The 13,327-nt window shown below is 46.1% G+C and overlaps 1 protein-coding gene across 18 annotated transcripts in view; it reads right to left on the bottom strand.

Moving 5' to 3' along the window:
• The window catches only part of LOC130519843 (NACHT, LRR and PYD domains-containing protein 12-like), a 54,347-nt gene extending 51,964 nt beyond the window's left edge, over positions 1–2,383 (bottom strand). For 7 of the 18 annotated variants that reach the window (XM_057023427.1, XM_057023433.1, XM_057023432.1 and 4 more), the window contains exon 1: positions 57–366. In XM_057023427.1, the coding sequence (XP_056879407.1) occupies positions 57–268 (212 nt within the window). In that variant the 5' untranslated portion in view covers positions 269–366. Of the gene's footprint in view, positions 1–56; positions 368–624; positions 1,051–2,337 lie in introns of those variants that run through there. The other 11 variants (XM_057023443.1, XM_057023445.1, XM_057023442.1 and 8 more) reach the window with 7 other exon arrangements.
• Between the last annotated feature and the right edge of the window lie 10,944 nt (positions 2,384–13,327).

Raw genomic sequence — 13,327 nt, 5'->3', positions numbered from 1 at the left:
TGTTTTGTATGGTTGTGAAATGTTCTAAGGCAGAGTTGTGGTTCAGAAAACCTTACTTTAAAGGTGAGCCTTGAGGTCCAATACCGAAGTGTAAAGGGAGGTCTTTGGACCTGTCGCTCTTCATGGACACACAGCTGGGCACTGTGGACTCTGCTCTCTCTTCCTCTTCCATCACACATTCGCTCATTTTTAAATGTGAGTCTAAACGGTTAAGCAGGAACAGTCTGCTGACACAGAAAAGAAGATTAAAGAACATGATTCTCAGCATGAAGACAAGCAGAGGTCTGTCCAATGACGTATTGTCGGCTCATTCACATCAAAATCTATTATATGATGTCACCCCGTACATCATACAGGCCACATATATATTGGAAAAAAGTTTTGGGAAATCTTAAAGGTTTACACCATGTTAAATATAAAATAGTTGTGGAAAAAATGTTTCTCCTGGGTGTTTCAAAAGGTGCGGTGGCATCAGACGGACGCACACAAATACAAATGAAATCATTTTCTATCTGGTTATGGTTTACAAGAAAACCTAAATTCTTTCAAGATGTCAGTTCTCAACATTAAATTCAACAAATAAGATGAGAATGCATTCAAAACTAAACAGAAATACGTCATCACATCATCAAAGTGGGTCAAATGCAGCATCATCTTCTGTCATCTCAGACAGGATTCCAAGAAGAGGATCTTCATTTTCAACAACGCACCTTGACATCTCATCATGGCTCGTCTGTCAGATTACAAGCAGCTTTTTTTGATCAGGCGCATCATGTTTCTCACCAACACATGATGGTGCTGGAAAAAACATTTGTAGCCTGACCTAGAGGTCAAAACTCTGCATGGCGTGCACAGCTACTAGTTGCAGCTGCTGGTTGTGGCGGAGGAGATCCCAAACATATCTAGCAAGCTTGTTTTGGAGCAGAGCTTGTCCACCACCTCTGACCCCACTCATCACAGAAGTCCCACCATATCCATGGCCAGGTGTGTTGGCAGCATTGGAGCCAGCCTCAGGAAAAAGGTGTGTCATTATCCCAGAAGTGATGATCAAGTTGACACGACCCAACAGAAGTCAAGCAACCCAACATGCTGAATAGAATAGATGACACACAGCAAAGGGCAAAAAACACCCAATTCTGCTCAGACTAATCTGATCTGACCACATGAACAGGACCAAAAATATGAAAACTCCATGGGTTTAGGTTTCGCTTCGTTTTCTTGACTGCTTCATTCAAAACAGAACACATTTCATAAACCCATAATAACAATTCATATTCCACAAAGAACCAGTTGTTAAAACAATAAAATGGAATGCCTTGATCTCTCCCTCTTTACATACTCTCCTTTTTAAATAAAGGATTGATTGTCCCCTGGTGGAGGGACAAAGAGAGGAGGCTAAAACTGTCGCGTTTGTGTCCCTCTTTCCGTGGATTTTTCCACTAACTGCAAATAATATTGTCGACTTATTGTGAGTATTAAAATGTGCTTCCTCAACCTCTAAAATGTCGGCTCAGGGTTAGCGGAAAACGCAGTTAGAGGAAACACGCTACAAAGTTTGATCATCCGTCACAACATTCCCGTCGACCAGCCGCAATGTGCGTCTGAAACACGCGCACGCTCATTGCGCACACGCAGCTTATTAAGCCGCATCTCGCAGTGGAACATTGATTCTGGCACTGTGAGAAAACGTGCAACATGAACCCAAAATCCTGTTGGTGTCCTGTGATCCTGTGTGGATTTATTTAATTATTTTTAAAGTTTATTGTCTTAAATAATACCAAAATATCCAGCTATAACCTGGACTGTTGAACAACTCTAATAACTCTAAGAGCTTTTGACCTGTCACAAAAAAGTATTAAAATGTTGTTAATACCTGTTAAGACTCTCTAACAAAGTTAACAGCATAATACTCACCTTACACTCACCTTGTCGCTTTTCCTGCTTCGTCTGAACAGAATACTTTCACTTTAACTTTTACAACCTAATCAACAGCTTCATGGCGTATATATTACTACCATAAAAGCATTCTGGGAGGGTTTAAAGTTCTTTTAGGATCAGTAGCAAAGAGCAGAAAAATAAACTAAACTTCACTTAGAAAGACTATTCAACTATAACTAAAGCCAGACTATAAGAATGTTAAATAAGACCTCTTCATTTATAATGTATAACGATGTTTTGTGCTAAAACTAAATATGAAGTCTAGTTGAATTTTCTTCAGCCAAGAATTCTTCAGCTCTATGCAGCTCTTCAATAGTAACAAAACTGTTTTTAAATCTTGATTTTATCTCTAAACACAACTGTCAATTCTTTTCAATAATGCTCTTCGTTTCCACTCACCTTGTCGGTCTTCAGTCTTCCTGCTCAGTCTGAACGGAAAACTTTTACCTTTCCTTTTTCCGCTGTTAATGAACAACTTTATGGCTGTTGATTAATATTCCACTACTATAAAAGCATTCTGGGAGGGTTCAAGATTAAAAGTTGTTTTGCTATTTTAATGCCATAAATATGTTTTTTGCATTTAAATTAAAACTGAGTAACTTAGTTAAATAAATAAGATTTATGTTGCTCCACAGATTTGAAAGACTTGTAAAAGCAGCATATTTCTGCAGCCCTGGAGTCCAGGAGGAGCAGCAGAGGTCAGAATGTGTCGGAGCGCGTTTAACTATTGTCTGCAGTTCCACGTGTGTCCACCGGGTGGCGGTAAAGCACCACATGATATTTCTCCTTTTTGGAACTTCTTCAGCTGCGTTGAGCTTTAAATCTTCACCTGTCACTCCCTTTAAGCTCTAAACTTTGTTTTTCTGTGTGTAGTTTGTTGGTTTGAATATTTTTGATGAATTCTGATGACGACTGAAACTGTCAATGACCAATAGAAAGTTCGTCCATTTTTCTACTGCGTCACACATTTTCATTATTTGTCATTTTTGGGTCTAAACTGGACCAGTTCTGTGAGCTGTTTTGCTTTTTCTGTGCACCAGATGTTCCAGGCAGGTTCCATCATCGGACACAGACGGAGACAGGTCACGTGACAACAGTCAGCCTTTAGTTCTTTATTACAGGAGGATCTGGTTTATATACAGACACGTATCTGCAAAATACTAAAAAGTCTATGAACCCAAAGTACTAAAAAGTCTACATCCACGCACACGCGTGTATTAAGTGTTTATACACACATGTGCGCGTACGTGCACACTGTATATTCATCTAATAACTGTTAGTTTCTAAAACAGCAAAGTAGAGTCACTAAGGCACGGCTTCACCTCCTTTACACCGAGGTTTCCCTGAGCAGGTGTGATGAACTGTTGCAGAAGGAAAAGCATGGAACATGTTAATACCGGACACAACAACACTCAGGTTTATTGTCTGACGGCATCAGTGTCTCTGGTTGCATCTGTCTGAGGAGCATTGTGAAACCAGGAGCAGTGTAAATGAGGGGGGGGGGGCAGTGAGTGGATGCTGCATTCATCAAACACACAATAGTCAGAAGAGAAGAAGGAAGAACAGAAGCCCGTGTTCCTCAGTGCTGGTGTGGAGACGCCTGTTTGGAGGAGCAGGAAGCAGGCTGGACTCTTCCAGCTGGCTTTAATGCCACTTCTCTTCTGAGAACCTCCCAGCAGCTTTCTCTCCACCATCTTTTTACGCTGAAGGTTTTTGATCATTTCAGGTCAGATGTTCTTGGACTGAGGTTAAACATGTTTGTTCTTGTGCTCGGAGCGAACCGACGATCCTCTAAAGTCAGGCATCCTAAAGGTGGATGTTTCCTGAGGCGTGGAGGCTTTAAAGTGGCGCTTTTACCCACTTGTCCTCGTTCTGTTGGAAACTTGATCCAAAAACCTTTTCTGGAGCTTCATGTTCTGCTTTTTTGAAGGAATGAAATGGTTTCATCAGCGCTGCCGGGGGCTGAGCAGGCTTCATAAATCTGAAGCTCTGAGATCCTTTAAAGATCTCCTGGAATCAGCAGATGGGGGTTTGATCCAAAACTGTAAGAATCAGTCAAGCTATCAAATCTTGACTCAGTCCAAGCGTGAACCAGTCCATCCAGAGCTGATTATGGCTCAGCCAGGAGGAAAGCACGGCCTGGGGGGTTTCATATGGAGCAGGCACACTCTGGCTCTATTGCTACTGAAAACAGCCCTTCAGCACAGCAGCCTGGAATACAGTTCTGGAGAACACCTGTTCCCAACAGAACCTGTTTAAAACGGGACCAGTAAAGATGCCCGGCGTGACCACGACCACGGGGAGAGAGGGGGGGGGGCAGAGACAGGCGGTAACGCCGCTGCCCACCGATTCACCTGGAAACAACAAAAACCCCAGCAGCTTGGACCCAATATGGCAGCGTGTTCCTCAGAAACGCTCCTCAAACTCTCCCCACAGCTTCATTGCTAAACAGGATTTGGGTTTTTTTGTCCGTGCTAAATGGAAAGTGTTTGTCCTTTGGTGGTCCAACAGGACCACGATTTGGATGGATGGATGATTTGATGTTATTGAGAATAAAACAGCTGAAAATGGAAGCAGAGATGTTTCAGAGCACCAGAGTTCAGAAAGAGTTTCTAATCAAACACCGCCTGTTGGGAATGATGAATGGATGCATTTTTATTTAATTTAGACTAATTCAGACTAATTTTAACATCCTTTATGCCAGTTCCATAGAGCGTGCGCGCACACACACTAGCAAAGATGATATCCAAACAGCCAAATAAATGGGAGTCAAAAGAAATCATTTAAAGCTCATATGTCAGAGTCAAGGTCGAGGGTTTTCTATGGCCCCCGGATGATATTGATTTATTATTAGAACCGGCCCACAGGCCGCAGATGTTTTACACAGGCCAATACTACATTTCCCACAATGCAACGGTGACAGTCTGAGCGGAGGTGGCTTCATTTCATTATTTCTCAGTAGTCATTAGCATAACAGCAAAAGTTAACGTTCAGATACCCATAAAATGGCAAAAGGGAAGGTGGACACTGAGAACCGGGGGTTCAAACAAGGTGGGAGTGGGAGCACATGTTCACGGAGGCAGCTGGGAAACCTGGGTGTCTTCTGAGTGGAGAAAGGGTGGCGGTAATGAAAGAATATCATCTGAGACGCCATCATGAAGCTAAACACAGCCGATCTGTCTCTGAGCTTTGTCCTCCACACGCTTTTTGGTGGCCTCCAGCTCCCTCTGGAAAAACTCTGACGCGGCAATTGTTCAAAGGGCATTCTGGGGTCAGAGAGTCCCTCAGCAGCATAAGTCTGATGCACCTTCCTTGAGCAGTAGAAGTAGCGAACAGGACCCTGCTGATAGAAAAAGTGGATGGAAGATCCACCCGTCCCATACGGAGACTTGGGCTGTCCACAGGCCAGACAGGGTTTGGTCTGTCTCATCTTCTGCTCTGGTCGCTGCTGCTGCTCCATCTCTAGAATGCCCTGCACAATTTTTTCAATGGAATCCTGCGTCAGAGGCGTGGGCAGGGCGGCTGTGGGAGGGGTGACAACAGCCGTCTCCATGGTGACTACAGGAACGCTGGTTGTTTTGCTCCCCTCTGTCAAGGAGTACCACAGCTGTTGAGTCTCCAGGAGCTTCTCTGGGCTGGTGTTCAGAGAAGAACTGGTGTTCAACAGCTTTGCCAGATGCTTCACATAGCGGGATATGTGAAACCTGGTTGTGGGGCGGAGCAAGCTGTTCGGATCGGCCGCAGACCGATGGACCATGTCTGCGTAGTCTGGATCCACAAGCCTCAGGATGTCCTTGTCCCCATGATGATACTGCAGCAAACTATCAATAGCGTCTTTCATGGGAAGAGTCCAGCGGTGTGGTCCAAGACAAACACTCCACCACCAGTCTTCATGGGTCCAGTGCGGGCGCTCCTCGGCGAGGACTTCAGCGGCAGGGGCAAAGCTCCAGAGACGTCTGGAACACAAACAAAGCAATAACGCATCCTTAGTAACTCATATTATCGCGATATGGGCTATTGAGAAAACACATTAATATCCATCCCTTAATAACAGAAAGTGTAATATTTAACACATCAAAAGATTGAGATACACTGACCACAACCTAACTAAATCTATTTATTTTCAATCATTCGAAGGCCTTAATTCCAACATGCCGCTCTGAAAAACCCGATTATCGTTGACCCGCCCACTGATCTTTCAGGATCCTGGTCATCCTCTGCTGGAATCTCCTTTACACGTCCAGCAGCAGAGAGATGGAAGCTGACAGGTGGCGCAGGGGGAAGCGACGGCACAGCAGTCGCTGTTGCCCCGCTGGAGGAAGGTGTTGCGCCAGGAGCATCGTTTGGAGCGGGAGGGGGCACAAGAGCCGAAGGCCGATCCCTCTGCTGCATTTTGTGTTTGTCCCAGTCCAGAGGGAGCGGACGGCAGCCCGGTTCTCTGGACTCCAGCCCAAACCTTTCTCCAGTGTCTCTGTCAGAGAGGTGAACGCAGGGCACTTGTCTTGTCCCGTCACTGCCATGGAAGCAGAGTTCAACTCCCACATTGAGGCAGGGTCAAAGACAGCAGGGAGGACGGCGCCGGGCTTCTTCATGTCTACCGGTCGCTGAAAGTTCCACCGTACAACGCCGGTCATGGCCTGGGCCCGGAACAGTTCAGGGGAGACCTGCGGACCCGTGACCCACTGGGCCTGCTGGAAATGGTAGCCCTCCTGCTGAGATGTACCACGGACAGGGATCCAGACAGGGACTTTGGCACCTTCGCCCGCTACGTGGTTTAGCTGAAGGGTCCCTCCGTCCCTGTACATTATCCCCTCAGACAGTTCCGGGTCACTGAGGCAACCACGGAGGATGTGAACCCTCTGAACGCGCCACGTCTTCAGAATGGATGGCTTGAAGAGTGGGACATGGTTAGGGTCCGTGGCCAGGTGAAAGTGCTGCACAACTCTCTCCACTCTCTCCAGCAGCTCGCTGGGTTGTGGAATTTTAGTTCTGCAGTGCTCTCGGACGTGCCGTTTGGTGGGGTTGGCTGGACGGATTCCGCAGAACTCGTAGGCATCGCGGAGCCTCTTCAGGTCTTCCTGATCCACCACAGAGAAGGCGGCAGAAAGGACAATGACTTGCAGAGAGCATTTTTCAGTTTGAATGACGGCAAACAAAGAAGATGGCTGATCTCACCTGTCCATCCAGTGGTAGCCGGCCTTTCCCACCCCAGCGTGGCTGTACCTCTGGGCCATTCCTTGGTACATCGGATGCAGGGACCTTTCTGTCTCAGCCTGAACCATCACCCAGGACACAATGAGCCAGTTCTCATTCATCACTGCGAAACTGGACATGGCTCCAGATGCCAGTGTCACCTTCCTTGCCATCTTCCTCGTGTGGTCCCACCTGAAAACCTGCCCCAACGTGCCCTGGAGGAGCTTGGTCAGAGACGGCTGTTGACGCTTGAACTCATCCAGCAGGCAGCCAGTCAGGTAGAATCCGGACACAGACACCCCACCCCAACCTTCTTGGTCCTCGTATGAGCCGAAAGCACGTGGCCGATCTTCCATCCTCACGTACTGGCCGATGGTTCTCTGTCCGTACGCCCCAGCCTCGGCCTCCCTGACGTTCTGTACGGCGTGCAGATATGCCAGGTGAGCTCGTTCATACTTGAGGTGCATGAGCTCATTCACCTGGTTCGCCATATCGGTCGGTGACTTGCCAGAACGCCGCAGTTCATCCATTACCGACTTGCACGCAGCCTTCTTGTAAGTCAGGAATGCAGGCAAAAGGTTAGTAAAGCGCACGGGCAGCTTCTCCACCCATGGAGGGTTGTCAGGACCAGTTCCTGCGACAGGCCTTGCAGCAGAGTCGCGAGGAAAAGATCAAATACTGGCCACGGACGCTGACGATCACTGGAGGTCTGCCCACGCCTGCAGAGACCACCTGAGGACGAGGACAGCTATGGAGGCACGGCAGGATGTCATTGTTCCTCAACCTGACCATGATGTGGCTCTCTGGCTTCCAAATGAAAAATGGATGGAGCTGAAAAAAGTTGGGGGACGGGAGCTCAGCCACCATGTCCAGTAGCTCCGGCTGAGGAGGAAGACGCCAAAGAGAAATTGCGTTCCAGGGTTATGCACTGGTCGGGACCCAGGCCACAACCCAAGTTGTTGAAGCTCCGTCCTCATCCACAGCTTTTGATGTTGTGAGCAGATCCACTTGCTCATGTCGTGGTCAGGGACAGGCATGGGAACAGGAGCTATGGGAACTAGGATAAAGTAAAGAAGACAGTTGAACAACATAAAGTTATCATTACTGAAGAGACAATTTCAGTGCCCCCGCCCTCACATGATATAAACACACGATACAAGGAAACAAACACGCGCCTCGGACACTTGGTTTCATTCCAGAGCTCACGCGTCAGATTTTTTCCATGTCAGTGACAAAGAATCGTGTCAATTTGAATCACCCCGGGACACTTTATTATTGTTCAACACCCCACGGAATGGGGGAAATGTACATGGTTTAACATACCACTCTTTTGGTCTTGGGTAGAGTCCGTCAAAGGAGGCACTCTGCCGTCAGAGGTCTGTGCCGTGCAAGAGTCAGGTCCTGAAAACAAGTGCAGACTTGCTATTAAGAAATTACAGTCACTTCACCTGATGACAACATGGAAAGAACAGTCAGCTGGACATTACAGAGACATCAGGTTGTTCATCAGCCCTAAATAAAAGAAAAGGAAACATACCTGAAGTTGAGTGGGGCTCCTCTACCTTTGTGAGACCCTCTGTCTCTGTCACCAGGAAGGCCAGCTGTGGGGGGAGGGGCACAGGTCTCTTCCTCTTCACACCTGGTGAAGCTGGAACAGCTGCAGGTACGGTCATTTTCAAAATGAAATGACTTTATTTAAGGCAGCTGCAGTTAGCAGAACACTTGATTGGATGAACAGAATTACAATGTTTTTACCATCAACTAGTGATGCCTGTCGCTCAGCGGTATCTCCAGGTGGGGCTTTGGAGCGTGTGGCAGATGGAACTAAAAAGACAACATTAGTTTAGTCAGTTCCGATTCAATGAGTTGTGAAGACGCCGTTATTAGTAGAAATTCAAGCAGCCTTATCGTTACTCCTCCTGCTTTTTAGAATTTTTATGGATGCTCAGCATCTCCCTTTCCATCTCCACGTCCTCCTCCATGGCTGTGTTAAAGACAAAAATAGCGGCTACAGGTTATTAGTAGAAAAGAAAAAAACCTTTTCCCAAGTTGAACTTGTCACATGAAGGAATGAGCATACCCAGGGGCTCAGCTGGGGCCTTCATGGGATGCTCAGCAGGTGTGGAAGATGTGGTGGGCTGCTGCCTCTTCAGCAGGTTCTGCTGCAACCTGGACATTCGTGTGCCTGGAACGCAGCGCCTGCCTATGACAAAATCAGCATAGCCATCACCTCTGCTGTCCCAGATCTCCTTCCACCTGCTCTTGGCTCGGGCACCAAATCCAACCAGCTGGTCGTCTTCAGATGAGGCAGTCACTCCATCCCCTCTTCCGGCCTCATAAGTGAGGAGAGCCTGGATTTCTTGGAAACTGAGGGCATAACTCACAAATGACTGGAGGCTGTCCTTACTGTGGCTGTCAGCCATACAGAGACCTGCTACCTCCTCGCTCTGCACGTTCTTGAGCAGATACACGGTGGATCCTACGTCATTCTGCAAAAGCCATCAGAATGACTTCCCTTTATATTTACCAAACTGCAGGACATAGTCTCCCTGCACCTCCATCTTATCTGAGGGATCCCCCCCTCTTTGTCGGATGACGGCCAAAGCGTTCTGCCGTACGAGGTCCTCCCTCATGGCCGCAGACTTGTCCTGAGGAGTGGAACTCACCCGTTTGACTTCATCAGATGGCTCCTGGAGGAGAAACCCAAGAGGCCCCTTGCGGAACACGACCCAAAGTTTCCCAGGGAAAAAGGCAAATTGCTTCTGCATGTTGAGCTGACATAAAGGAAAAATGTCTATTAATTTTCTCATTTTTATTAGACACTGATAAAACAGTTCCACCCATTTTTCACATCACACCTGATAAATGTGATCAAAGGAATCTTAGGCCAGGAAAAGATAAAGTGTGGTACCATGTGTAAAGCTCTGTGTGTGTGTGTGTGTGTGTGTGTGTGTGTGTGTGTGTGTGTGTGTTTGTGGTGTGCGCACACATGCAATTATCATGTAGGTGTGAAAGTGTAAGATCAAGGTTGTTGGGGTGTCGATTCAGGAGTTCAGAAGGTCAGTACCTGGTGTGGCTAGTGAGGAAAAGACTGGAAAGTGATGGGGTGTGTGTGTGTGTGTAGGTGTGTGTTTGTGTGTGTGTGTGTCTGTGTGTGAGAGAACATGTTGGGGGGGGGGGCAGGAGGACAGCATCCCCTCTCAAAGACATTGGAAACAAAAACACACATTTGATGTAATAAAATGTAATACTACCACTACTAATATTACTACTAATAATAATTATAGTAATAATAATAATAATACCGAGATTTCAGTGCCACGACAAGTAAATCGGTTACTTGAATATAAAATATGAACAAGTTCATTCATCACTATTGTGTAATTTAATTTATGAAAAACTAGCTTGACAAGATATGAGTATATTGTAGCATGACAAATACAGTACATTATAATTTAGGGCCAATTATAACACGTTCCTTGCTAATTTTAACATTTTAACTTTTTATTTTCTACAAGGGGGGGTAGGAAAGGAGGTGGAACAATAGGATTACATACAATAGGATTTTAATAACTGGTGATTTTAATCTACACATCAACAACACCGTGGACCCAGTGTCCAGAGAATTTTTAAACCTCCTTCACAGTCTGGATTTTAAACAACATGTCACACAGCCGACCCACAACAGAGGGCGCACCCTGGACCTGGTCATAACCTATGGCCTGTCCGTGGGTGGGTCCCCTGGACCTGGTCATAACCTACGGCCTGTCCGTGGGTGGGTCCCCTGGACCTGGTCATAACCTACGGCCTGTCCGTGGGTGGGTCCCCTGGACCTGGTCATAACCTATGGCCTGTCCGTGGTGGGTCCCCTGGACCTGGTCATAACCTATGGCCTGTCCGTGGGTGGGTCCTCTGTTGTGGATCTGGCCGTGTCTGACCACTTTTGCGTGTTTTTTAACATCACCAGTTTTAACCAGCGGGGGGCCCCTGTGAGAGCGATGAGGAGACGCTACCTGACTCCTGAAGTGGCTGCAAATTTTAGCCAGATCTTACAGAGCACTCCTGCAGAAATTTTACCAGCACCATGTGATTTTATTGTTGACACTTTTAACAATAAATTAAAGTCAACGCTGGACTCTGTGGCTCCACTTGTCACAAAAACTGTACGAACAAAACGTGCACCACCGTGGAGAAATGAAGAAACTAGAAAACTGAAAAGAACCTGCAGGAGTGCTGAGAGGTGGAGGAAATCCAAGCTGACCATTCATAAAGAAAATTTTTATCAACACCTCAAAACCTACAATAACACAATCAAGCAGGCAAGAACCTCTCATTTCAAAAAACTAATCTCCAACAATAAAAACAACCCCAAATTTCTATTCCACACCATTGAGCTTTTAACCAACGGTAATTTTAACAGGTGTCCCACAACAACGACTGACACCCTCTGCGAGACCTTAGCAGACCACTTCAGGAGTAAAATCGATGATATTAGATCCAGTCTTTTATCACAGCAAATTTTAATCACCAACACTCCTGGATCATTGCTTCCACCTGAGGAGACACTGGAGAGTTTTGTCCTGGTTGATGCGAGGACACTTGGTCGAGTTTTCTCCCAAGTTAGGCCCACAACCTGCCTTTTAGACCAATTCCCACACCGTTTTTTAAAACATTTTATGGATTCTTTGAGGAACATCTCTTATATATGGTGAATTGCTCTCTTCAGACGGGTGTCTTCCTCACCTCCTTTAAAACCGCGGTGGTGAAGCCCCTTCTGAAGAAGAGCAATCTAGACCCCAGCGTTTTAAATAACTATTGGCCTGTATCCAACCTACCATTTTTAAGTAAAATTTTAGAAAAACTTGTTTTTAACCAAGTAAATGATTTTTTAAACTCAAATGATATTTTAGAGAGGCATCAGTCTGGTTTTAGGATGAACCACAGTACAGAGACAGCCCTTTTAAAGATTTTAAATGACATCAGGTGTAACCTAGACAACAAAAAGCTCACGGTGTTGGTTCTACTGGATCTGACCGCCGCCTTTGATACAGTAGACCACCATATTTTATTGAATAGACTGAAGAACCTGGTCGGCCTCTCTGGTACTGTTCTTAACTGGTTCACCTCCTACCTTAGTGATCGAAGCTTCTTTGTAAGTATGGATACATGCTCCTCGAGAATCCATGAGACAAAGTGTGGGGTTCCCCAAGGGTCAATCTTAGGTCCAACCCTTTTTAATCTTTACATGCTTCCTCTTGGGGACGTCATCAGGAGCCACGGCATCAGCTTCCACAGCTATGCTGACGATACGCAGCTGTACATCGCCGTGGCTCCTGGTGACACAGGGCCAGTTGATGCCCTTTTTAACTGTATTCTAGATATCCAGTCATGGATGGCAGAAAACTCCTACAGCTCAACCAGGACCAAACAGAAGTCTTAGTTATTGGTCCTGAAGGTCAGAGAGAGAAACTTGTACCAAAATTAAAGGATTTTAAACCATCTCAATCTGTAAAAAATCTGGGTGTGATCTTTGACTCTGAGCTTAGTTTTATCCCACACATCAAAAACATAACAAAGGTAGGTTTTTACCACCTGAAGAATATAGCCAGAGTCCGCCCGTTTCTCTCTCAGGCCAGCACGGAGGTGCTGATGCACGCTTTTATCTCTTGTGGTCTAGATTATTGTAATGCCCTGCTCTCTGGTCTTCCCAAAAAAGAGCATCACAAACCTACAATTATTACAAAACTCAGCTGCACGAGTGCTGACGAGGACCAGAGGGCGGGAGCACATCACACCGGTTTAAGAATCGCTGCATTGGCTACCCGTGCGTTTCAGGATCGATTTTAAGGTTCTTTTATTCGTTTTTAAATGTCTTAATGGTCTTGGCCCGACTTATTTATCTGACCTGCTTTTATTCTATCAACCCTCGCAGACTCTGAGGTCCTCCGGCACCGGCCTTTTAACCATCCCACATGTAAGCTCTAAAACGCACGGGGAAGCGGCCTTCAGTTATTATGGTCCCCGACTGTGGAACAGCCTGCCGGAGAACCTCAGGGCCGCAGAGACTGCTGAGGTTTTTAAAAAGAGGCTCAAGACACATCTTTTTAATCAGGCCTTTAATTGATTTTCTGATTATTTTCAATTTATTTTATGTCTTATCCTTATTTTACTTGACACTTTTACTGTTTTACTCCCT

This window comes from Takifugu flavidus, unplaced genomic scaffold (assembly GCF_003711565.1).
Source record: "Takifugu flavidus isolate HTHZ2018 unplaced genomic scaffold, ASM371156v2 ctg226, whole genome shotgun sequence".
NCBI lineage: Eukaryota > Metazoa > Chordata > Actinopteri > Tetraodontiformes > Tetraodontidae > Takifugu > Takifugu flavidus.
The sequence above is the reverse complement of the archived record's forward strand: the minus strand, read 5'-3'. Positions and strand labels throughout refer to the sequence as shown.